At 33.7% G+C, this 27578-nt stretch overlaps 2 protein-coding genes and 1 long non-coding RNA gene across 14 annotated transcripts; 1 reads left to right on the forward strand and 2 right to left on the reverse strand.

Annotated features, from left to right (window-relative positions):
* Nucleotides 1–2066: 2066 nt before the first annotated feature.
* LOC122004774 lies at nucleotides 2067–5694 on the reverse strand. Its single transcript, XM_042559609.1, has 6 exons — nucleotides 5536–5694; nucleotides 4371–4601; nucleotides 3731–3904; nucleotides 3544–3650; nucleotides 2512–3041; nucleotides 2067–2425 (listed from the first exon to the last, which is right to left on the reverse strand). The coding sequence occupies exons 1-6, from the start codon at nucleotides 5692–5694 to the stop codon at nucleotides 2067–2069; spliced, it is 1560 nt and encodes a 519-aa protein (XP_042415543.1).
* A 5688-nt stretch (nucleotides 5695–11382) lies between these two features.
* On the forward strand, nucleotides 11383–11914 carry LOC122004775 (ATP synthase subunit alpha, chloroplastic-like). Its single transcript, XM_042559611.1, has 2 exons — nucleotides 11383–11765; nucleotides 11911–11914. The coding sequence occupies exons 1-2, from the start codon at nucleotides 11383–11385 to the stop codon at nucleotides 11912–11914; spliced, it is 387 nt and encodes a 128-aa protein (XP_042415545.1).
* A 4007-nt stretch (nucleotides 11915–15921) lies between these two features.
* LOC122007348 lies at nucleotides 15922–20684 on the reverse strand. 12 transcript variants are annotated; one of them, XR_006118918.1, is made up of 6 exons: nucleotides 19805–20680; nucleotides 19005–19603; nucleotides 18776–18872; nucleotides 18610–18695; nucleotides 16076–17668; nucleotides 15922–15962 (listed from the first exon to the last, which is right to left on the reverse strand). It is a non-coding gene; the product is annotated as an uncharacterized LOC122007348 (long non-coding RNA). The 12 variants fall into 12 exon arrangements; XR_006118916.1 differs by having other exon boundaries at nucleotides 16076–17683; XR_006118909.1 differs by having other exon boundaries at nucleotides 16076–18695; nucleotides 19805–20683.
* Nucleotides 20685–27578: the final 6894 nt, after the last annotated feature.

Raw genomic sequence — 27578 nt, forward strand, 5'->3', positions numbered from 1 at the left:
AATGTGGGCTATACCATATATATAAATTCTCAATGAATCCGTCCAATTACCCATTGGATTCCATCTCGAACTCATGTGGCATAAAAAGTGATTCACTCGTCCTCAACACCTCCTCTAATTCGTCCCTAAATTAATACGGAAAAGATAGATCATGAGTGACTATTAGCCATTAAAACAGACGGCAAGGCATGGGACAACACTTTCAAATAAGTCCATTAGCTAGTATCTATTATTAATATGTCTCAAATTAAACCACAATTAATAAAAATATAAAATAATTATTTTTTTTATCAAATTTTAATTTTGTTTTAACTAGTCCAAAATATATGAATTTCAACATGAGCTAACCGTTCACATGGACGGTCGGCCCGCAAATAATTGACTAATATGACATATTCAATAGAGCTATTGGTATTAAGATGATTAATCAAGCTGGGTAACATTGAGTCTAGATGATTGATTCGGTCCCATAAAATTTTTTCACCTGCCGTAAGAATGAATAAATAAGGAGAGTATTTGGTATTAAGAGCGGTACAAAGAAGGCATTGATTGGAGATGCTGACATCATCTATTGGACTCTTATAACATGCTCTAACTTATAGTTTAAATTTATCTAATCGATTTAGGTATGAAAAAAAAATATATTGGCTCAACATTTTTTTTTTCGGATATTTATATAATCAAGAGAAATAGACGAACACATAGGAATTAATTTCATCTCATTCCGAACTCTGTAGGTCCATTAACCGGCTTCGGATAATTTTTATTTTTATTTAAATTTTTTAAAAAATTGCAAATTTGCATTGGATCCTCGCTTTAGATTCGTTGCAAATGGGCTACTTTAAAAAAAAAAAAACTCAAAAATTCTCCGAAGTCAATTAATTGACCTAAAGAGTTCGGAATGAGATGAAATTAGTTTTGATATATTCATATCATTATCCTGATTGTATAGATATCCTCAAAAAAAAAAATTGACCTAATATATTTTTTTCAATGATTTTTTCAATACTAATGTATCTGAAAAATATAATTCATATTTAAAAAAATCACCAATAAAAATATATTGAGTCAAATTGATGTTTGAACGGATAGATATAATAAGGAGAAATATATAAATATATAGGAATTGGTTTAACCTCATTCCAAGCTCTCTCGATCAATTAACCGACTTCAAGCTATTTTTCTTAAAATTAAAACTTTGCAATGAATCTATTTATTCGTTGCAAATTCATGATGAATCCCTGTTTCATCTTAACTTCTTAATAATAATTCATGTAATAATATTTGCCACGAATTCAATATTGTTGTAAAATCTATGATAAATTCTAGATTCGTTGCAAATTTTACGACGAATTTTAGATTCATTGCAAAATCTGCGACGAATTCCGTGTTCATTGCAAAATCGATGAAAAAATTACAACGAATGATTTATTCATCCCTGATTTTACAACAAATATTTATTTTGAATTGCAACAAATTTAGTAATGAAATATTTTCCATTGTTGCTGATTGGCCATGAAATATTTACGTTGCTAAATTAGTTACTAAGTAGTAACAATTTATGTTTTTATTACAAAACTCGTCGGCCTTAAATGATTGGGTTTTTTAGTGCGAAGTGCCTATGGGATGAAAGTTTTTTTCCAGAGATAAGTATTAGTTTTTTTGTTTTTTTATTTTTTTATTTTTGAAAAACGAAACGTAATCGTAACACTTGTGAATTGGGGGATTTATGGTTGAGAATAAGACTTGTCAAACTGAGTCAAAAACAACTTCATTACATGCATGCATATATATAAAAACAAATATTATTCGACCAATTAAAACAGCGTGCAATAGAGCTCACAGCGGTTCCAAAGGAGAGCTTGGCCTTGCGGCCATTGAGCAGGAGTTGCCAGAGCATCTAATAGGACAATGATATATATATATTCAATCATAAAAAGTAGCACAATGATATATATATATATTCAATCATAAAAAGTTGAATAGTCTAAAGAAAGCAAAACAATAATTTTCCTTAAAATATGTACAAGAAATAACGGGCAGGAGATTTATCTGATTTTTTTTTTCTACGACAAATAGGATAGAGAAAGAACTCGTGGAAACGAGGATATTCGAGGAATCTTCATAAATTCCAAGAATGATTGTTCGGGCTCTGGTGTTGAATAAGATTCATTGTAGGATCCAGCACCAGCTTGTGCATCGTCAACACTGCCATCCTGATCATTCAGTTGGGCATTTAGCCTCATACCGGCCACTGTATCTTGCTGGAGCAGGCAGCAACGAGAATTTACCTTCGGGATGTTGGATTGTTCATCAGAAGCAGCAGAAGGAGGCTGGAAATCAAAGTCAAGGAGTTGTGATATAAAGTCTTCGTCGAATAGAGCGTCGCAAGGCAATGATGTGTTTCCTGAAGCCAGCTCCTCAACTTTAGTCGTAGATAAAGTTTAGTCCCAACAGTTTCTGGATAGATGAATTATTGAAAGGTGATACAGTTGGAGCTAATATTATTACCTGAGCATGGTGAAGGAGTGCATTGTGAATCAAAAGCTGGTGTCCTCCAGAAAAAATCTTGTGTTTCCGTCTTATTGGAGATTGATGATGTTGCACAAGGGGGACCAGGTTCGTAAAAGCAGGAGAAAGTGGTTTTAGAATCATCCTTAATAACATCATTGATATGACTTTTAAAATAACTTTGACCATCCAAAACTGAGTACTGAGGATCAAAGTAAGGCGATGCTAATAAAATATCAGAGTACTGAGGATCAAAGAAAGGTGATTCTAATATAATATCAGGTTGCTGACTAAGTAGCGGATCAAAGTAAGGTGATTCTAATATAATATCAGGTTGCTGACTAAGTAGCGGATCAAAATAAGGCGATTCTAATATAATATCAGGTTGCTGATTAAGTAGCGGATCAAAGTAAGGTGATTCTAATATAATATCAGGTTGCTGACTAAGTAGCTTCAAATGAGGATCACAGTTGATAAGTTTCTCAAAATTCTTGCTCAACGAGGCCTGGGGACATTGAAGTAGATGCCTCCTGCAACATACATTTGGTGAAAGTTAAAAATATAGACACAACCGAATATGTAAAATTTTGATTTATCTATGTTTCAAACAATTTGAGATAGGCAACAAACATATATATCTTCTGGCAAATTTGTTATATCACATCAAGCTTAGTTTAAATAAGTCAAGGTAACATGCAGTCAAGTTATCACAAAGGATATGCTTTACATTGTAGATCATCATATAAAACTTAATATTAATAATATTCATAAAAAGGTATAGTTTAACTAATTTAATCAAATTTAAACAATTGACAAGAATGAAGCAACTACAATATTCAAAAGGCAAAGACTTACAATAGACTCCAAAAAAATATATACTGAAAATAAAATCTGATTATTTTTTATTGAAATACCAATAACAAGAAACCACAGATTAAATGATAATATCACTCCGAAAGCTTAGATTTTGTGTCAGCTTGCAACAAAAGAGGTGAATTTCACAAGATGCGGGAAAATATAATTTACATCTACCTGTGTATATGTGCTTGGTCATTGGTAAAATCCTGAGTTGCTTGCCACTGTATATGCTTCCTTGGTTGAGGATCAATCTCTCGGAAGAAAAGAGGTGGTCTTGCCAACTAATAAACAATTGCCAACATGTTACCAGTAAGAAATGACCAATATATACCAACACAAATTGAGAAAAAATAAATCTTACCACAATATCCAAAGCCCCATGGCCACCGTCAAAAAATACTGCCTTAATTGCAGTAATGTCGGACCAATGAAACTCAATCTTGCTCTTCACGCCACCTTCGAGAAATTCCCATAGAAGTTTACGTTTGGCGAAGTAACATTTTGCCATTAAATCTCCTTCATATCTAGTCACAAACTGTTTGCCAATAGAACATAGTGAACTTCTCCACAAAGTTAACCAATTTGGTAAAGGATTACTTGACAAAAACATATGAGAATTAAAATGCACTAGATCACCCATAAAGAATTCATGAAATGCACCTTCAAGGAAAAAAAGACAATGACTCGAAATAAACTATGTTCCAATGGCAGATCCCTAGTTGATAATTGTAAGTGAAACCCAGAAATAAAGGCAAGTAAATTGCTCATCATTTTTCTTTTTGGTGGACCATATCACAGAAAGTTACAAACACAAATAGGAGGAAAAGGTTGAGCAGAAAAATTATGCTAAAAACAGAAAGATTGAATAGATTGCAAATACAAGAATATAAAACCAGAATAATGCATAGACAAAAACTTCCACAAGAACATACAAATAATAACAGGAAAGAGAGACGTATCATTTACGTAAACCATCAAATTTTTCCTTATAAAATCCTCACCTCCCATGTCCCAATCCTCAATAATGACGCATGAAAATGCGAAGCTTTGATCTTGCTCAATGAGCTCGAAGAAGCTGAGTTTGATTTTACACCAACTTTCGAGCCCTTCGAGCTAGTGACGCGTAAATTTTTACCTGCCTTTGACTGAGAAAGCATCATATGAATCGACGGACTCTTCCTGAGGCGAAGACCCAACGGTTCAGGTTCCCCAAGAAAATTGTTGTACACAGCCTGCAACAAGGTAGTATCAGGAGCTGGTATTACCTCTTTTCAAACGACACAGATCCATACTTAGAAAGTGTACCAAGATGCAAGGACAGATCTAGAAATAAGAGAAGGACAACGCTAAACTTTGAGTGTCGAAAAATGAATTAAGTATCAAATACAATTAAAAAATAATAATTTTTTATGTCAAATTATAGATTATAAAATATAGTTTTTTTTTTGAATTGGATTAGAGTACAGGACAATCCTATCTTTGCGTTAAAATGAGTAGAATATTTTTTTTTTCAATATACAGATATATATATATATATATATATATATTTTTATTTCACCCCTAACGAGATTTATTTATTTTAATATATATAATTAATTTGACTTAATAATTTTTTCTTATTTATTCTTTTATATTCTACTCATATTTTTTACCTATATTTCATATTCTTTAAAAATTATTTTTGATAAATTTAATTGAGATTGATCGGATTATAAATAATATAGGATTGATTTATTTATATATTAGGATTTTTAAAAAGAAATTTTTTCATTAATATAATAAAAATATATAATTATAAAAAATCATTTTTAGTAACGTTTTAAATTTAAAATAATAATAATAAAAATACCCGATTAAATTTAAATAAGATATGAGGTAGGAATAATTAATGCAAAATCTTTTTCAGGCAAGATTTGATCGGGATAAATGAAAGCAAGATTTTTGTTTTTATTTTTTATGGCACTTTTTGTGATTTGAAATAGATGATTAAACATGTAAAAAAAAAAAAATTAGGCTAGGCTATAGCCCGCCTAAGGTAAATCCGTCTCTGCCAAGATGGGGAAGGAAAGAAAAAGATCGGTCCTTTTGCATGAGATCATGAGAACCTAATCAAAATGATCGCTCAACGAGACAAAACATAATGAGAAGAGAAAGTGAGGGATCTACCTGCTCACTAGAAGTGCTCGTGTCCCTGGCCCTCTTGTGAAGACGTACGTGCTTCTCGTACAAGGGCTCCTCCACTTCCAACTTCCCCGCCGGAGGAGGTGGACCCGAGTGCGGGGTGGAATCAGCTCGGCGCTTGCTGGAAACCGAAGACCAATCCATTCCGCCGGAAGATATCCAAAGTAGGAACCTTAGAATGCCAGTTCCGCTGTTTCTCCGCAGCTTTTACGCTTCGATAGCGTAGAGCTATTTCGCAGAAGCAGACGTGGAGGGATTTGTTCGCGAGGAAGGTGGAACAATTTCACAGAGGACGTCTAAGGGATTCTTTAATAGGGAATAATTTTGACCGAATTTAGTAAGTTCTTCCCATGTGGCATATATATTGGCAGAGATATTTGGGAGGGATATATTTCTCTTTAAATATTTCCTAATTTTAAATATCTCGGCAGAAAAGGGATTTCTTTTAAATATTTCCTAATCTCAAATATTCTTTTTGGAAGGATATATTTTTTAAAATATTTTCCAATTTTAAATATCCAATTGGAAAGAAATATTATAGAGGAGATTTGAATGTATCTTTGTTTTTAAAAAATAAAAAACTTTACATTTATATGGAATTTGAGATATTTAATAAGTGGTTAAGCCAATATTTAATTTATAAGATTTTTAATTATAGAATTTGAGATATTTAAGAAGTGGGATATTTAATTGATAATGTAAATATAATTACCATAAATAAAATATCATTATTCTATACCGTGTACAAGTTGGCATCATTATGCTAAAAACCTAGTAACTAACTTATATAACATATTATTTGATCAATCATGATTTTTAACCTAATTAAATAATATTTTAACGAGCAGACTATATAACTTTCATTGTATTTTAAATGAATAAAATCATGCGTGTATTTATTAGTATATAGTTTTTAATTACAACGTGTAGAAAATATAATTGATAGTAGAAGTTAAAGGGTAATTTTTATAAGAGAACTAAATGTAGAGGTATTTTGGGATAAGGGCATTTGACTTTTTTTTTAGAAAAATATACGTTAATATGACGTCTCTTAATTTGAAATGCCCTTTTAATTTTTATATAAAAAACTTTGCGTTGAACATAATTAACAAGTAAAATAATAAAAAGGACACTTAATACTTGTCTATATATTATAATTTTATCCATGATACATAATTCATCCAAAATTGAACTTTGATTTAACATTATTTAAAAAAATCAATATGCGCAATATTTTATGATTAAAAACCTATGATATTTTCTATGTTTTTTTAATATGAGACTATATTTACAACCGTACAACCCCAACAGTTAGTAGTGGGGAGGGTTGTGGCAGTTGCAATTGCAAAGTAGTTGCTTGCCACACCCCACAAACCTCATTACACTCCCTCATTCCAAGCTCTCTCGATCAATTAACCGACTTCAAGCTATTTTTCTTAAAATTAAAACTTTGCAATGAATCCGAGAATCATCGCAAATTTGCAATGATCCTGAGATTCGTCGCAAATTTGTAATGAATCTGTTTATTCGTTGCAAATTCGTGATGAATCCCTGTTTCATTGCAACTATTTAATAATAAATCATATAACAATATTTGCAATGAATTCAATATTATTGTAAAATCTACGATGAATTCTAGATTCGTTGCAAAATTTGTGACGAATTTTAGATTCATTACAAAATCTACGACGAATTCCGTGTTCATTGCAAAATCGATGAAAAAATTACAACCAATGATTTATTCATCTCTGATTTTACAACAAATATTTATTTTTATCGTTGAATTGCAACAAATTTAGTAATGAAATATTTTTCATTGTTGATTAGCCATAAAATATTTTTGTTGCTGATTAGCCATGAAATATTTACGTTGCTAAATTAGTTACTAAGTAGTAACAATTTATGTTTTTTTTACAAAACTCGTCAAGTTTTCGACCTTAAATGTTTGGGTTTTTTAGTGCGAAGTGCTTATGGGATGAAAGTTTTTTTCCAGAGATAAGTATTCGTTATAAATCAATTCTCTACTTTATTATAATAAATTTATCTTCTTCTAGTTAATTGGGTAGCCCGTATGGTTGATGGGAGTTGTGGATGTGGATGCAAAAGTAACTTGTGGAGAAAATAATTTGGTTGGATATGAAAAGACATTGATGTCAATTAATTATAGTACGGAGAAATTCTTATTTTTATATAAAAAGGAAAAAATTTGACAAAAATAAGTTAACGTCCATCCATTGGAGAGTAATAAATTAATATCGACTAAAGTGAATGGTTAACTAATGGTATAAATACATATTATAAAACACTATTAAGTTAATGATTGATTAACCATCTCTATTTGATACACACACAAAGAATAATAGTTAGCACACCTTCATATGAGCCGAGTTTGCACACCTTCATATGAGCGGTAGTAGGTGGCATCTAACATTGATGATCTAATGTAGCTTAAATTTATTTATTTTTTATTTCTTTTATCTACGTATAATAATTCCCTTCTCTCATCTTTAAAGTACTACTTTGGTGTTGTTATCACCAAACTAGCATTACCCATCTTTCTTGGTGCTAATTTCTACAAACTTACAAACTAACACCAAGTGTTGCTGGTTTACAAACCAAGTGTCAATTTGTACAAACTAGCATCAACATTGGAGCTGGTCTTTAAAGATCAGCTCCAACGTGCTAGCTCTGGTCTTTAAAGACCATATTTTAGAGCCGGTCTTTAAATATTAGTATTACTTGGTGTTGATTCATAGGTGGATCATGCTAGTTTGGTGTTGTCAGTATTACCTTGATGCTGATTTTTACAAATAATACCACCTTGGTACTAGTTTGTACAAACCAATACCAAGGTAGATAGTACTAGTTTGGTGGTGTCAACATCACCTTAGTGCTGGTTTTTACAAACCAACACTACCTTACATGTGATCAAAGGAGAAAAAAGAGAATTATTGCATGTAGACTATAAATAGATTAAAAATATTTTATTTTAGCTGTGTTAGATGCCCACATCAGGCGTTACCTACAAGAGCTCACATAAAGGTGTACAAGATATCATTATATAAAGAGAGAGGTTGTACGCCCCATGTGCACACCTCACATGCACGACTATGGCCATTTGCCACGTGGTCGATGCTAAAAAAGTTGACTAACATTTTCCCACAGTCATGCACGACGGTCGTGTGACATCTAGTGTTTTATATAAATATATATAGTGATCCTCACCGGATCGGGGTGCCCGGAAGTGATTCGGGCACCTCGCCTTGTGAGAGTTGCCAACGATGGGTGTATTAGATATCAAGATATATAACTTCGACTCACTTAGGCTGCTCGAAAGTAAGCACCTCGGCTCACTCAGGTCCACATTACAAACATAAAAACTAGATCCATAACATATTAAAATTGTATATATATATATGTCTGTATGGCCCGACCCACAGCATATAAAACTTCGATATATATTTCTCAAATAATTCTCTTATTCATGTAATTTCATACTTTTATTAAGAATCGGCTAATGTCTTCTGTCATCATAGGTGACTAATTAATCAACTATTGGGGGCATTTTGACAAATATCAAAATTACAAGCACATTTCTACAAGAATGAACGAAGATCAGTGGACTATCTTTTCTCAGCCCGTGTAGTAAATTTATGAGGCCGTACTTTATCTGGTCTTCTATCGAACCGTCGGTTGCTGCTTGCTTCCATCGTCGATGGCGATCCTAGTCCGCCCCAAGCATCTCCTCCGCCTCCTCTACCGAAACCCTAATTCTGCCGCCGTTGGCCTCCTCCTGCTCCCTCTCTCTCGCCATTTCTGATATGCCTCTTCACTCACACCTAATTCTAGCCCTAGCTCCGATGCTCGGTCGCGTACTCCCCTCGAGAAGCAATTTGACTCATGGATCGACCGCCTCCGGCAGGGGTTCACCTCCAATGACGTAGCCGAAGCCATTCGAGCGCAATCGGACTCTGATCTCGCTCTCGACCTCTTCCGGTGGACCGTCCTCCGACCTGGCTACCACCACGACGGCCCCGCCTATCTCGCCATTCTCCTACGGTTACATGGTGCAGGGGCTTTGCCAGAAGGCAATGAACTACTTCAAGGAGATGAGGTCGAAGGCACTAGTGCCCACGGCGACTATATACATGGCGGTGATCTGCAGCCTGTCGCTGGAGCGACGGCTAGAGGTGGCGGTCGAGGTGGTATTCGACATGCTGGAGAACCGCAAGGCGCCGGACATTCTGACCTACCAGACCTTGCTGGAGGCGATGTGCAGGGAGGGGCGGTCGGAGGTGGCATACGATCTGCTGGAGGAGCTCCGGTAGAGGAAGGGCGCCATGAAAGGAAGGATGCACTCCGACTTTTTGGCCAGCCTGCACTGGTGTCTGGGTCTGCCAGCCACAGCATTGATTGCTTCAAACTTCTTGTTTGAAGTAAAGTTTGGCCCTTTCTGAGCAGCATCCGTCCCTGAATCATTAATTTTTTTTTTCATTTTAATTATGCAAACGGGGAGACATTAACCACTACATTTCGATCGGCAATAACAGTTCTTTAGAACACACACTAAAGATTATGGAAACGACCATCTTGTAACCTGTTTATTACAATCAATTTTGATTCTTTCAAGTTGATCATCGTATGGATAGAAAGCTATAAAAATATCTTTCGAGTTGCGACAGAATCTAATAGAACAATGCTATATATATATATATTCAATCATAAATAGGATTAGTTTATTTTTTTTGTCAAATTATAGATTATGAAATATAGTTTATTTTTTTGAATAGGATTAGTGTACAGGACAATCCTATCTTTGCGCTAAAATGAGTTAGAATATTTTTTTTCAATATACAGATATATATTTTTTCTTTCAGACCTAATGAGATTTATTTATTTTAATATATATAATTAATTTGACTTAATAATTTTTTCATATTTTTTCTTTTATATTCTACTCATATTTTTTTACTTATATTTCATATTCATTAAAAATTATTTTTGATAAATTTAATTGAGATTGATCGGATTATAAATAATATAGGACTGATTTATTTATATATTAGGATTTTTGGAAAGAAATTTTTTTCATTAATATAATAAAAATATATAATTATAAAAAATCCTTTTTAGTAACGTTTTAAATTTAAAATAATAATAATAAAAATACTTTTTATAAGTTTTGATATGTTTAACTACAAACAGAAAAGAGTAGGTAGGCTCATTACATTAAAAAAGCTATGGGAATACTCATACCATAAATAAATAATTGAGCCTGAGAGCCAAATGAATCGAAAGATTCATGTTTGGTTCGGGAAGAAATCATGGAAGTTGTGAAATTAATGGTAAGATAATCTACTTTTATTAAATGATTTATTAGATAATCGAAAATAGAGGATTTTAAGTACTATTCAAAATTCGGAAGAATTACGTAAAGGGGCCGTTGAGCACCTCGAAAGAGCCCGGACTTGCTTACGTAAAGTGGAAATAGAAGCAGATGAGTATCGAATGAATGGATACTCTGAAATAGAACGAGAAAAAGTAATTTTGATTAATGCCACTAGTGATAGTTTGGAACAATTAGAAAATTACAAAAATGAAACGCTTCATTTTGAACAAGAAAAAGCGATTAATCAGGTCCGACAACGAGTTTTCCAACAAGCCTTACAGGGAGCTCTAGGCTTTGAACAGTTGCTTGAATAGTGAGTTACATTTCCGTATGATCCGTGCTAATATTCGCATTCTTGGAGCCATGCAAAAAATAACGGATTAGCCTTAGTTTCTAATTTAGGCATTATTTTTTTCCTTCCTAAAAAGAATAAAGAAACGCTAATGGTAACCCTTAGAGCCGACGAAATTAGTAATATTATCCGTGAACGTATTGAACAATATACTAGAGAAGTAAAGATTGTGAATACCGGTACCGTACTTCAAGTAGGCGACGGAATTGCTCATATTCATGGTCTTGATGAAGTAATGGCAGGTGAATTAGTAGAGTTTGAAGAGGGTACAATAGGCATTGCTCTAAATTTGGAATCAAATAATGTTGGCGTTGTATTAATGGGTGATGGTTTGATGATACAAGAGGGAAGTTCCGTAAAAGCAACAGGACGAATTGCTCAGATACACGTGAGTGAGGGTTACTTGGGTCGTGTTATAAATGCTCTGGCTAAACCTATTGATGGGAGAGGTGAAATTTCAGCTTCTGAATCTCGGTTAATTGAATCTCCATTAAATTTAAATAAGATATGAGGTAGGGATAATTAATGCAAAATCTTTCTCATGCATGATTTGATCGGGATAAATGAAAGCAAGATTTTTGTTTTTGTTTTCTATGACACTTTTTCTGATTTGAAATAGATGATTAAACATGTAAAAGAAAATTTTTAGGTTAAGCTATAGCCCAGGACGGGCCTAAGGTAAATCCGTCTCTGCCAAGATGGGGAAGGAAAGAAAAAGATCGGTCCTTTTGCACGAGATCATGAGAACCCAATCAAAACGATCGCTCAACGAGACAAACATAATGAGAAGAGAAAGTAAGGGATCTACCTGCTCACTTGAAGTGCTCGTGTCCCTGGCCCTCTTGTGGAGACGTACGCGCTTCTCGTACAAGGGCTCCTCCATTTCCAACTTCCCCGCCGGAGGAAGTGGAGCAGAGTGTGGGGTGGAATCAGCTCGGCGCTTGCCGGAAACCGAAGACCAAATCATTCCGTCGGAAGATATCCAAAGTAGGAACCTTAGAACGCCCAGTTCTACTGTTTCTCCGCAGCTTTTACGCTTCGATAGCGTATATGTATTTCGCAGAAGTAGAGGTGGAGGGATCTGTTCGCGAGGAAGGTGGAACAATTTCACAGAAGACGACGAAGGGATTCTTTAATAGGGAATAATTTTGACCGAATTTAGTAAGTTCTGCCCACTTGGCATATACATTGCTTAGCCGCAGAGATATTTGGGAGGGATATATTTCTTTCTAAATATTTTGTAATTTTAAATATCTCGGTGGAAAAGGGATTTCTTTTAAATATTTCCTAATCTCAAATATTATTTTTGGAAGGATATATTTTTTAAAACATTTCCCAATTTTAAATATCCAATTGGAAAGAAATATCATAGAGGAGATTTGAATGTATCTCTGTTTTTAAAAAATAATAAATAAAAAACTTTATATTTCTATGGAATTTGGGATATTTAATAAGTGGTTAAGTCAATATTTAATTTATGAGATATTTAATTATAGAATTTGAGATATTTAAGAAGTGGGATATTTAATTGATAATGTAAATATAATTACCATAAATAAAATATCATTATTCTACCCCGTGTAAAAGTTGGTGTCATTATGCTAAAAACCTAATAACTAACTTATATAATATATTATCTGATCAATCATGATTTTAACCTAATTAAATAATATTTTAACGAGCAGACTATATAACTTTCATTGTATTTTAAATGAATAAAATCATGCGTGTATAAATTAGTATATAGTTTTTAATTACAACGTGTAGGAAATAGTTGATAGTAGAAGTTAAAGGGTAATTTTTATAAGTGAAGTAGAGGTATTTTGGGATAAGGGCATTTGACTTTTTTTTTTTTTTTTAGAAAAGTATACGTTAATATGATGTCTCCTAATTTGAAATGCCCTTTTAATTTTTATATAAAAAAACTTTGAGTTGATCATAATTAACAAGTAAAATAATAAAAATAGCACCTAATACTTGTCTATATACTATAATTTTATCCATGATACATAATTCATCCAAAATTGAACTTTGATTTAATATTATTTTAAAAAAATCGATACGTGCATTATTTTATGATTATAAATTTTTGATATTTTCTATGTGTTTTCAATGTGAGACTATATTTACAACCGTAAAATTCCAACAGTTAGTAGTGGGGAGGGTTGTGACAGTTGCAAATACAAAGTAGTTGCTTGCCACACCCCACAAACCCCATTACACTTCCTTTCCATAAAGGGCGTTCGTCAAAGTGAAAAGAGGGTTGCTTAAAGTGAGGGGAAAAACTCTGTTCATGCATGAAGAAGAGTGCATCATTTTGGCAGAAGAACATTCAAGTTCAAAATAAGGGATTTGGTTTATGGATATGTCAAGGAGGTTCACTGTGATTTTCTTATAGATGACAAACACAAAGATTGTTCTTCGTCTTCAGTAGATCGTTTCGGGAGATCATTGTAAGTTTTTACTGGCTTTGAATTATGTATATCATGCTTTAGATATGCTACAATTTTGGCAATTACTGTCAACGTTTTAATAATTATTGATTGTCCATCTGTTTCAAGTTCATGATAATCATGTGTACTTTAATGTCTTATTTATAGCATGAGGTTCATTATCATCACTAATTTTACTCTTTTACCATACAATGGCCTTACAAGATATCTCTAAGTTGTTGAAAATGAGATCCTGGTTGTATTTGTTAATTGTTCATCTGCTTCAGGCTAATGATAATTGTTGTGCACTTAGATGTCTTATTTATAGCATGGAGTTCATTGGTCATGAACAAATTTACTCTTGCTATAAAATGACTTTTACAAGACTTATCTAAGTTGAAATTAAGATCCTTGTGATTTTTAGACGGTTGCTACTGGTCTTTAAAAAAAAAAATCCATCAATTTCTAGTCTGCCTGCCTGCCTGTCATCATCAATCATGTTGCTAGTAAGATTGATCATGAATTTAGGATCTTATGATTGTTTGTTCCTACCATTTTGTTTAAGCAGTGTAGGTCTCTAGTTTCTTGAGGCCTTCGGTTTCAAAATTGTCAATTGTGCTTATTTGTTACAAGGCTACCTCTATTCATTTGTTATGTTCTTTGTGCTGATATGTTAGCAAAGGATCATTGCTCTTTTATGTAAAATAAATTTCAAAATTCATTCCTAATTCCAACCTGTCCCACATCTCTACTTGTTTGTTTAAATTCTTAAGTTCAATTATTTGTCAATGACTTTGCAGCCGATGGCCATCAAAGTGTGAGTAGAAGTAAATGGGTAAGCATTAGTCATAAGTGTAACATTAGATTTATCAGTTCATTGATTATCAATATCATATTCCTAAAAAGAGCACTAGTCTCCTTATTTGATTTGTGCAAATTTGCTAATTTTTCTGTATCTTATTCCTTGTATTTAACCATCCTAAATGAATTGCATGTTAACTATACTCTAATTGATTAGACAATACATCAGTATGCTTCTCCCCAATAATATATCCCTTTTAAGTGTCTATTCAATGTTCCCAATACAATCATGCGTGTATGCGTGTAGTGGTTCCTTGGAATCAATATTTGCAGTAGTTAAATTTAGTTTATGTTTTTGCAGTTAACAACTCAAATATTAACTCAGTGCAAGGTTTTGTGCTCTGTTGATATATTGCTAATTGGCCTAGTTATTGATTCTTCATCATGTCAATGTCAATTTATCCAACTTATCTGATTAGGTAAGATACATACAATCATTCATTTTTTTTATGGTCTTTGCGAGTTGTTTTCATTGTGTTTCCACATTAATCTCTCTGCTGTACAAGTCAAACAATTACTGTCTGATTTTTAGCTGAAGCAACTTCTGATAAACTTTTCCTATTTCACTATAAGAGAAACCCTCATAGACATCGGTTTTTCACCGCTGTCTATTACATTTTCGACCAATGTTTATGAAGGCGATGTAAAAGGTTTGTTATTTTAGACATCGGGTTATAACTAGTATCACTTAATGACATCGGGTGTAAAACCGATGTAATATTATATGTTAATAACACCAGTTTTGGCAGCAGTATACGATCGATGTAATATTAGTTAATGACACCGGTTTTGCAGCGGTGGAAAACCGATGTAATATCAGTATTATTTAACGACACAAATTCGATTTTCGAAATAGTGAAAAACCAATATTATCACCAAGCAAATCATAAAATTAAGTTAATATTATTAATTCACTAAGAAAATCACAAATAAAAATGCAACGATGTATCTAAACACACCAAGTCAATATCCATATAACCAACACGTAAGTATTCTTCTTACAACATAAAAAAGATAATAGATATTGTGCACATCAAGTCAGTATCCACAAATTACACATAACTATTCTTCTTACAACATCAAAAGGTAATAGATAGTACACAAATATTCTTCTTACTGGTGCCAACGTTATCCTTCTTGCTCTGTGCAGAGATTTAACTAAATCTTCCCCAATAGTTTTATTTGTTAATAGACAATTCTCTTTATCTATTAATGGATGGGCACCTCTGCTTGTTTGATGTCCTGAGGGTGACAACTGATTGGTGATTCTTTGTAAAGGAGGCCTCCATCTTAAAGGAGCCACTGTAGGCTCTGGGAACTTTGCAATATCCTTTTTGGTTGTCCTCTCACCATTTAATTGATTCTCCAGTTCTCTTACCTGAATAGAATAAAATAGTCAATATGGATATAAAACAGTTTGTTGCTTACATAAGGGAAATTAAAGATGCTATAAATTCTACTCAAATAGAGATTGAGAATGAGATAAGTAACCTTTTACTGGTAATTTTTACTTGTTTGCTCAGCTTCTTTGATCAGCACATTTGAAATAATCTGATATAAGGCAACTGATTTATACAAAGGCTCTGCTAGTGAAACTACAAAAGTCAATTTATCTGTAAATTCAAAAGGTGTTCAAATTTCAAATTTAATTGCAAACGGCCGAGCATGCACTACTTCATCAGCAGCTAAGTATGATAGCAAACCTGTGAATACAAGAACCCAATCAAATGGATGCACCAGTAGATGTTCCTCCCACTCTATAGGAGTTGCTGAAAATAGGCACTATAACTCTGATTTAGCTTCTTTTCGAGAATCTGATCATGGAATTACAAGAGAAACTACTCTAGCAAGCTCAAAAGGTGGGTTCCAAGCGTCAAAAAACCATAGTGTGCTTTCTGATTCAAGGGCAGCTCCAACTCCCACAGTGGAAACTCTGGAAATTACTAGTAAGAAAGAACAAGTAGTCGAATGCTTATTGCCCCGTGGACTAGTAAATTCTGGAAATATATGTTTTTTAAATGCAACAATGCAAGGACTTCTCTCCTGTCCACCGTTTGTTCAACTTTTGCAGGAGTTAAGGAATCAAAGTATCTCAAAGGTCTGAATCACTTGAACCACTATACCAGCTCTCATGTAGTCTTTATCTTTTTATAATCTATTCCTTATTTCTAAACAGGCGCTAAACTGGACCAACACAGATTGGTTGGAAAGACTATACAAATCATCCACAAAAAACAAAAAACATCCCATTCCATCCATTCCCCTTTAAAAAAATGCCACGTATTAATATAAAATATCTATAAATATTATAGTAGTTATAATTTGATAATCATAATTACTATAACATTAATTTTTAATAGTTATTATAGTCGTTATAAAATTATAATAATGATAACAATTACAATTTTGTAACTACTACAATGTCAATATATAATTGCTATAACGTGATGTGAAATCCTCATAGACATACTCAATTGGTTAGAGAATGATATATTTATTATAATGAAATAAGGATCAATTCATGATAGGTGTCTAGAAAATAATCTCATGATTTACCCCTTTTTATATAAGTTAGAGACAAATTGTGAAAGTATATGGAATCACTGTAATCATCTTTTTAATATTTGAGCCAGAGATAAGGAGGACAATTCTATTGTTTATAGGACAAATCATTTTATTTGGGGGAACTAAACTCTTCACATGCTTTATGGTGAAGTCATTGGATGGCAGTGTCCTACAGCAAAGTCTACTCAGTTGACTTCCTTTCTTATTTGAAAGAAAGTGATCTAGATTCCATGATCACATTTAGGCAGAACAATAAGACATTATAATCATGGAATGCTGACTAAAAAAGGTGCTAATCTTCATCCACGTCTACTAGTTTTACTTTTGAATGAAATACTTGTGCATTCGGTGACAAGGCCTTGTGCAACTCACCTTGCATTTTAAAACAGAGTTTTATGATCATCTTGCGAGTAACACAATTCTTGAAAGTGAAGATTAGTCGTTAATTAGCAGTTCTTGAGATCGTCTCACTTTGCGGCTCACCTTCTTGAACGAGTCCTTATTCTCTTTACATTTGCTCTGCAATGAGAAAGTCTACATTGACTTGGTTAGCACAAGAGATTAAATTAAAACGTGACAAAATCAGAACAAATAAATCAGAGGAGGATGGCTAAGTCAAAATAATATCAATATCATCCAACAAAGATAACAAAAAAAATTGTAAAACGATGATGTGCTAGAGAGATTTTGACGAGATCTGCAAAAGCATGAGTAATTGAAGTTTGCATAATAAAAATTACTAAGAAAAGCTCTAGCATTGCAATTCTAATCAAGCACAGAGTTTCTGATTCTTGACGAGAAAATTATGTTAAATGATCATACATTTTAAGTAGTTTTTTTTTTTAACAACTTTTTGCTAAAAATTAACTATGGTGATAAGTGGCCTCTATCGTTCCTTAACCGGAGGTTAAAATTATAAATCTGCAACAGGAATAGATTGGTTTATAATATTAAGTGTAGTAACCGGAGGTTAAATTAAAATTCAGTTGATAATAGGTGGCTCTCATGTAGTGTTTATTGTCTTCTCAGAAAATGGATAATATGAAAGAATACCAAAGAATTAACAAGAGATTAATAGAAATGAACTGATAAGAGTTAAGACTACTGATTTATGAAGGAAAACATACTCATACAGAGGATCCAAATGCAGAAAAATAGGAATAAGCATTACAATAGAATTCTTACAAACATAGGAAAATAAGAACAATAATTAAAATTGAATTGTTAATCACATCAAAAGGTCCAAACCAATTCAAGTTTATCCAGTACTGCATATAATACAAATAATCATTTAAGTAATCTTCATCATGAAATCTTTGTAAACATGAATTGCTTATAAGTAACATCATAATAGAAAAAAAATTTCTGATAGGCTTTCAAGCTTAAAGCATAAAGCAAGTTGAACTCGCATGCACGTCTTGTATAAACAAGCATAACATAAATATTTATTTGGTACTAACATTATGCCGGATAGAAACAACATGTCGAAACATAAGGTACTAAAAGATGGTTCCAGATAACAGGCGGTTGACCCACATCCCAACACCTAGCCAAAGGCTCAAACAATCACCATTAAAATAATATTACAATAGAGGAGAATATTAAATTAAGAATTACTAATATCACCTTTTAGAGCAATGTTGAAACACCATCTTCTTCAAAATGCTGCTAAATCTTGAATGGTGATTGAGCTTAAAGATTATTCTCATATTTCAAGTTGATACTACACCAAAGGAATAAGCAAAGAGTGATACAACATGCTAGTATGAAAAACAATCTAAAACATAGATTTAAATAGCTTAGATTTCATTGCCAACAGCTAGCCAGCACATCTGAGTGCAATGTGTTCACATACCTCCTTTATGGTCGCCTCAACCTTCTTATTGTGTTGCTGCTCTGATACTCCCCAAACAGCTTGGGGCGGCGCTGTGGTATACATGAGTATACCAACAGGTTCCAGTGACTTGCTACATTTTATGATGAGACAACCAAGCTACATAATAAACAGGAGAGAACTTGAAGACTCAACATAAAATTATAATATTCTCCAAGTAACCTTTACCACCGATTATTTAGCTTACGAGACGGTAACTCGTCCCAACAGTTATGTCAAGTTAGAAGACAATCCCAAGTATTGGAAGTTATCAGAACAAAAAAGACGATAGTAAGGGATACATACCACTAGCACATGACAAAGAATTTCCAAGTTACAAAAACTATAATCAATCTGCAACACATTAAACAAGAAACGAATCCCACCTTTCTATTTGCAATTGCTCCAAAAGTTAATTGTTTAGGCTCCCCACCAGACGGGTTTAAAACATGGAGTTCATCATCCCTGACATATGCAAGCATGCTTCCATCTGGTGACAGATGCGGGTCAATAATTGGCGAGCTAGCACAACATGTAAGCTTGAGCTCTGGCTCTAAGCCTGATATTTCCTAGAAATATACCTGATGAAACAGATAGCGATCACTTAATATATCATAATCAAAGAAGAAAGTTTAAGATCAACAGGTAGAAAGGCACGCAAAATAGCTACTTGTGATGAAGCATTTTAATGTTCAAAACAGAAATTGCTTCAAATACAATTGACCTATTAGTTGAATGTCAACACTTGCTCATTAAATCAGGAAATAGGGCAGAGCACAGACCCCATTTGGCAATGGCACCATGATAGTGGGCTTCCCTGGAGCGGAGCAAGAAGAGGACGTCGACCTCGATTTCCACTCGTACCTCGTGACTCCCAATCCCCTCTCCCTTGACCTCTCTCGCCTCAGCTTCTCTTCAGCCGAGAGATTACTCTCATCGAGGCCGCCTCCATCAGGTGGGCAAATCACAAGCTCCTGCCATCGTGAGGCAACGTCAAAGGCGAAGACTTTACGGTGGAGGATACCATTGGGGCTGAAGAGATAGGAGATCAAGCGCCCATCGGGGCTGAAGCTGATGGAAGAGGGAGCGACGTATCCCGGAAGAGGGTACTGGACGATCTCCTTCACGGGAAAGAGGAAAGAGTCTTCCTCAGAATCAGTAAGGGGCATCTCGGGTTCGCAGTGGCACGACTTCTTCGAAAAAGTCTCCTTCTCGTCGTCCTCCGCGGCCGCCTTGTCCTGCATCAAGAATGGAAGATATGCAGGGGGAGAGGAAGGGCCGGAGAGGCCGCCGGAAAAAGGAGTCGCCGGGCGTCGAACCCTAGGAGTTCGGATGGCGATCAGATCGGGGAAACGAGGTGATCTAGCTCTCACTTCACTAATATAGTAATGGTGCTAGGCCCTCCTTGGAGCGGAAAAAGAAGGACCAGTACTCCTGCACCTTATCCCGCATGGTTGATCCCATCTTAAGGTTCACTGCCCGCTTGCCTTTCACTTCCGCCGAGCTCATCACCCACACGAACCAGTAGACCGCGACAGCGCCGACGACCGCCGCCGTCCACATCGCAGTCAAGAGATTCATTGCTCGTCTTTCAAATGGTAACTCCTAAAAGGAGGATGCGGAGGATTAGGGTTTCGATTTATGGTGGGCAAGGAGAAGCCCAAAATAAATCGCGCTAAGAAAGTCCGCAAGTTTGGTTCATAGCCACCGGGTTTTAAAAACCGCAGTTAAAATTGATGTCTATTAATGAAAAAAAGACGCTCATAGACATTGGCTAAAAAAACCGATGTCTATGAGCGAAAATCTACGCTCATAGACACAGGTTTTTGGAAAAATCGTTGTAAAATACTCAAAGACAACAGTTTTTTCTTAAAACCGTTGTTGTTCCACCGATGTCTATGAATGTTTTCTTGTAGTGTTTTGAGATTCTTCTGGATATGTTCAAAAATTTATTTCCAAACAGAAATGCTCAAAAAAAATTCCCGCAAATTATATCATTGTATAAAATTAAAGCTTAGCTTGTGTTAGTTCATAATGTTTAAGATCAAATTATAGTAGTTCATATATGGTGAAACTTAATGATAGTTACATCATGATGTAAACAACCTTTCCTAACATCTTGCCATACCTAAGATTAGATCTAGGAGTCGTGTTTATTTTTATTAATCGTGTTTCAGATTGATCAAGTTGTTTAATTAATGTTATTTAAAATTGTGTCTAATATTATACATGTTTATGAACATATTCCACATGCGATCAGAAGTTTCTTCTTTCCTGGTGCTTTGCAATATGTATGAGGCTTTACTTGGAACCTAAAACACCACAGAATGTTCATTGATTGGTTCTTTGTATCAGTGTGATGACTTTGATCTATAGTGTGTGTTTGTAGCACATGTTGGTAAGTAAAATACCTTCACCTATAGGAAGACACAAGAGTGAACTCCCTACCTAAGCCAAAAGATCTTTGCCTCAAGAGCTTCTCTATGCCTATTCATCTGCATGAAAATAATTGGTTCATCATAATACGACTATTGAGAATAATGTTTCATAAGTTGTTAAGCGAAATGGGAAGTATCTTTTATTGAAATATAGTATAAGAAACTAAAGGTTGATTTAGATAAAGGATAGTCTTATTTAGGAAGTTCTTGTCAATTAGGAATTTGATATAAGAGTTTATTATATGCAATTTTGCTTATATTGTAAAAGACTGGTTTCATGATTTGAATCCGTGATATTAAAATCACACTGTAATAATTTTACCGTGGTAGCAGGGATATCAAAGGCAATTTTGAATGAGTTATTTTTCGTTTTTCATGATTTTTTTTTCTAAATGACCATTTGAAAGTTTAAATGATATCTTGACAAAAAAAATAAGTTTCCCAACGTGTTTTTTATATCTTGATATTTTCCAACCAAAATATCTTATGAAACCTCGAAGATTTAATGAATTTATTGATGTCCAATCAAAATCTATTAAAAAATTGACTCGGCCTTAAATTAGAAATTAAATTGCATTTGCACATCTATTGCTCCTTCACTTTTGCCAAAGAGCCCCAAACTCTATCCACGTGAGAATTATTTGATTTGGCCAACGGAGTGGGACCCGCTAAATCTACCAAATGGCCAATAAATACCCCCTCCCCTATCTTTTGTCACGTGGACAAATATTATTAGGCACAAATAAGAATTATTATTAAATCAATTAGGCTACGTACTTAGATTCTTATAGCCTGTGGGTCCGATATTTATAATTTATTTTTTAATTATAATATATTTATATTTTTTTTTTTACATACATTTAAGGAATATTGGACTTCTAGATTATTCACTATAGATATTTTTTAATTTATTTTGACGGCCAATAAGAAATTTTGGTAGGATCTAATAGATCACCTCAGGTCAACTATACCTAACTTGATTAATCTTGTATTTTTATATGATTCTTATAACCATCATAGCCTTGATTTAGAAACGAACGCATCAAGGGTTGAATTGAAAGTAAACTCATTTTTTCAGATATATAAAGATCGATTCCTAACTTGGATAAATTAACGGATGAATTTTTCTTAAAAAACAATTGATATAAGAACGTTAGGTTGATCGGTCGTCTGCTACAAATACTTCCCGATTTATCTTAATGATCTATCAGATTTTTTATAGACCAGATTGATCATCTCTAAAATTAATCGATGTAAACTAAATACCTAATTCCAACAATAAAAAAAACTGAACTCGTAACTTGAATTAAGACACCTAATGAACTAACTAGATCTCATTGATTGCATTAGCTATTCCAAATTCATTGTAGTAATAAATTATCGAACAAGATCTCTCATATATATATATATATATATATAGGATTGATATGCTGCGCGACTGTGCGCGCGCAGCATATCAATCGGCGTTTTTTAATTTTTTTATTCGTTTTTAAATTAAAAAATAATTAAAATTTTTTTTTATGATTTTATTTCTAGGGATCAGGCTTTGGTTGTAGTATTAAAGCTTTTTTTTTTTAGATTTTACCTATAGGGTTTAGGCTTTCCAATTAGGTTATAGTATTTGGTTTAAAAAAAATATTAAAATAAAATTAATTTAAGTATTTATTGAGTATTGTAATATGTTAAGGGGATATATTAATGTATTAGAAATTTATATAAGGAAATGTGAACATTCCTTGATCTTGGATCCTATATATGATGTGGGTGTGGTTTAGTTCAATCGCACGAGTCAAGTTTCATTTGAACCTCACGAGGGAGCCAGACTAGCGCAACATAAGAGGTAAATCTTAGTTACCCTCCTCGTTAAGTTTGATTTGGTCCGTGTACTCGAACATTCCTTGATCTACTATGTCGATATACAATAATATGAGTGGGATCTAACTCCGTTCGAAACATCATAATCAAGAACTATATATATATATATATAGTGGTGAATCTAGAAATTCAAGTATGGAGGGACGATTTTTACACGGAATAAAGGACATTATCCTCTATCTCCACTAGTAAAATTTCATAATACTAGGGGTTCTGGATCCACCCCTGTATATATGATGTGTGTGTGGTTTAGTTCAATCGCACGAGTCAAGTTTCATTTGAACCTCACGAGGGAGCCAGACTAGCGCAACATAAGAGGTAAATCTTAGTTAAGTTTCGTCTATGTTCAACCGAACAACCATAATGAATTTCTAAGGGGGGTCGGGAAGGGTTGCGGACTAACAAATTAAGGGGGCGGAGTCTTTTTAGTCACTATAGACCGTAAAAGAGAGTACTTTACTCTTAGCTAGTGAATGCGATGGTCAACCGATCAACGGGCTGGAAAGAAATTACCATTAAACATTTTGAACATACACACTACTCAAGCAAGACAACTCTTCTACATCAACCCAAAAGAAAAGGAAAAAAAAAAGAAGCAAAAAACAGTGAAGAAAACTTAAATGTAAACAATTAAGTCACATCACATCACGGTTAATTTATAGTCGACAACCGAGTGATTAGAGAGAAATAAATTACGGAGTTAACTTATATCCGATTGCTAAATATCTAGAGGAAGGAAGGTATTTTTTTTCCATGAGAATATATATGTTGATCGAGAATTGATCTTTTATCATATTATGACACACTATCATTCTCAAGCCAATTAGACATCCCTATAACAAAAAAAAAAAAATCCTAGCTAATAAGGATCCTAATTAAATAAAATATTTACAATTTTTCAAACAAAGTGTTTATAAGAGCATCCATAGTAATTGAAATTTTAGGAGAGTTTTTTCATTAGCACATCTGTTTCACGTTAAAAGTAAAAAAAAAAAAAAAAAATCATACATCTCTCAATTATCAAAAACCCTTTCAACAATTTTTTTTTCAAAAATTTCACACTTTTCATTATATATATGATCCGGTGATAAGGGTCTACCCCTCAGAGAGTCATGGGCCTCATGGCCATGGTGGAAGTCAAGGTCTAGGCGGTCAACGTCCATGTGTCGCTGGTCGGTTGGACAACTCACTCGCTCGACCGGGATAAAGAAGTACCGATCAAATATCACCATAGCTCGGCTAGACACCGAGCTTTCGATGCTCAAAACAAGACATACGCCGAGCGGTCAGCTCGCTCCGACTTACATTTAACCCTGGAACCGGTGAAAAGGGATCGCAACACAATGAAACTCGGACAGTGGAATGATTGGTCGAGCGACCACTCCGCACGGCCAAAGGGCTAGACCACCCGAACGGCTAAGGGCTGGCCGAGCGGTTGTCCCGATCGGCCCACTAATAGACAAAAGGAGGATCAGTCGACATCCTCGTAGGAATTCGTGCCACCAACAAACGACATGGTTGACGGTATGGTCGGGCAGAGGATCGTACGGCAGAAGCTTCTACTGTCATGTCAGAGATATGTTTGGGTCATTGAAGTATGGTGTCAGAGACACTTTCCTGACATGTCTTTTCAGGGTAAGTTTTGAGAAGCGTGCGCGCCTCGAGGAGCGTGCACATGAGCCTTCGGAGCCCTATATAAAGGACCCCAAGTTTCAACGGAGGTATGCATATTTTTTACTGTAGCTGCTGTTATTCTGCTTCTCTGCTTCCTCGCTTATACACCGCTGGAGACTGACTTAAGCGTCGGAGGGCCATCGCCGGGAAACCCCTCCCTAGCTTGGCACTGACGCTGCTGTGGTTGCAGGTCTCTCTGACTCGGAGCCCACCAATAGTTAACAGGAGCGCTAAGACCCCCAGCATCCATAGCCTCGACTCTCGGACGGGATCAATATATTTCTTATCTTTTCTTCATATTTCACCATTTATATAATTAAAATTTTAAAAAATATTAATTAAAAAATATTTTAATATTATATATATTTCTCATCTCATATTGGTCTGTTCTTTTTTTTTTTTAACAAATATAAAAATTAAAAATTAATATAAAAAAAAAAAAAAGATGTGTGTCATGATACAAACTATATTACAAATAATTATATTGATTACCTACCCATAATTCTCTATTCATACAAATGTGGCCTATGCCATATATATAAATTCTCAATGAATCCGTCCAATAACCCATTGGATTCCATCTCGAACTCATATGGCATAAAAAGCGATTTACTCGTCCTCAACACCTCCTCTAATTCGTCCCTAAATCAATACGGAAAAGATAAATCATGAGTGACTATTAGCCATTAAAACAGACAACAAGGCATGGGACAACACTTTCAAATAAGTCCATTAGCTAGGATCTATTATTAATGACTCGAATTAAAACACGATTAATAAGAATATAAAATTATTATTTTTTTTATCAAGTTTTAATTTTGTTTTAACTAGTCCAAAATATATGAATTTCAATATGAGCTAACCGTTCACATGGACGGTCGACCCGCAAATAGTTGACTAATATGACATATTCAATAGAGCTATTGGTATTAAGATGATTAATCAAGCTGGGTAACATTGAGTCTAGATGATTGATTCGGTCCCATAAAATTTTTTCACCTGCCGTAAGAATGAATAAATAAGGAGAGTAATTGGTATTAAGAGCGGTACAAAGAAGGCATTGATTGGAGATGCTGACATCATCTATTGGACTCTTATAACATGCTCTAACTTATAGTTTAAATTTATCTAATCGATTTAGGTATGAAAAAAAATATATTGGCTCAACATTTTTTTTTCCGGATATCTATATAATCAAGAGAAATAGACGAACACATAGGAATTAATTTCATCTCATTCCGAACTCTGTAGGTCCATTAACCGGCTTCGGATAATTTTTATTTTTATTTGAATTTTTTAAAAAATAGCAAATTTGCATTGGATCCTCGCTTTAGATTCGTTGCAAATGGGCTACTTTAAAAAAAAAAAACTCAAAAATTCTCCGAAGTCAATTAATTGACCTAAAGAGTTCGGAATAAGATGAAATCAGTTTTGATATATTCATATCATTATCCTGATTGTATAGATATCCTCAAAAAAAAAATTGACCTAATATATTTTTTCAATGATTTTTTCAATACTAATGTATCTGAAAAATATAATTCATATTTAAAAAAATCACCAATAAAAATATATTGAGTCAAATTGATGTTTGAACGGATAGATATAATAAGGAGAAATATATAAATATATAGGAATTGGTTTAACCTCATTCCAAGCTCTCTCGATCAATTAACCGACTTCAAGCTATTTTTCTTAAAATTAAAACTTTGCAATGAATCTATTTATTCGTTGCAAATTCATGATGAATCCCTGTTTCATCGTAACTTCTTAATAATAATTCATGTAATAATATTTGCCACGAATTCAATATTGTTGTAAAATCTATGATAAATTCTAGATTCGTTGCAAATTTTACGACGAATTTTAGATTCATTGCAAAATCTACGACGAATTCCGTGTTCATTGCAAAATCGATGAAAAAATTACAACGAATGATTTATTCATCCCTGATTTTACAACAAATATTTATTTTGAATTGCAACAAATTTAGTAATGAAATATTTTCCATTGTTGATTTGCCACAAAATATTTTTGTTGCTGATTGACCATGAAATATTTATTAGTTACTAAGTAGTAACAATTTATATATGTTTTTATTACAAAACTCGTCGGCCTTAAATGATTGGGTTTTTTAGTGCGAAGTGCCTATGGGATGAAAGTTTTTTTCCAGAGATAAGTATTAGTTTTTTTGTTTTTTTATTTTTGAAAAACGAAACGTAATCGTAACACTTGTGAATTGGGGGATTTATGGTTGAGAATAAGACTTGTCAAACTGAGTCAAAAACAACTTCATTTCATTACATGCATGCATATATATAAAAACAAATATTATTCGACCAATGAAACTCACAGCGGTTCCAAAGGAGAGCTTGGCCTTGCGGCCATTGAGCATCTAATAGGACAATGATATATATATATTCAATCATAAAAAGTAGGACAATGATATATATATATATATTCAATCATAAAAAGTTGAAGCTCACGTAGTCTAAAGAAAGCAAAACAATAATTTTCCTTAAAATATGTACAAGAAATAACGAGCAGGAGATTTATCTGATTTTTTTTT

The sequence above is a fragment of the Zingiber officinale genome, chromosome 7B (assembly GCF_018446385.1).
Source record: "Zingiber officinale cultivar Zhangliang chromosome 7B, Zo_v1.1, whole genome shotgun sequence".
In the NCBI taxonomy this organism is placed as follows: domain Eukaryota; kingdom Viridiplantae; phylum Streptophyta; class Magnoliopsida; order Zingiberales; family Zingiberaceae; genus Zingiber; species Zingiber officinale.

Bases quoted from the DNA above. Each gene is read 5' to 3' on its own strand.
- LOC122004774 (XM_042559609.1), bottom strand. From the start codon at position 5,694: ATGGATTGGTCTTCGGTTTCCAGCAAGCGCCGAGCTGATTCCACCCCG. The intron at 3,905-4,370 runs GTGAGGATTTTA...ATTGGCAAACAG, and splicing joins TGAGGATTGGGACATGGGAG to TTTGTGACTAGATATGAAGG. The intron at 3,042-3,543 runs GTAGATGTAAAT...TGTATGTTGCAG, and splicing joins GACCAAGCACATATACACAG to GAGGCATCTACTTCAATGTC.
- LOC122004775 (XM_042559611.1), top strand. From the start codon at position 11,383: ATGGTAACCCTTAGAGCCGACGAAATTAGTAATATTATCCGTGAACGT.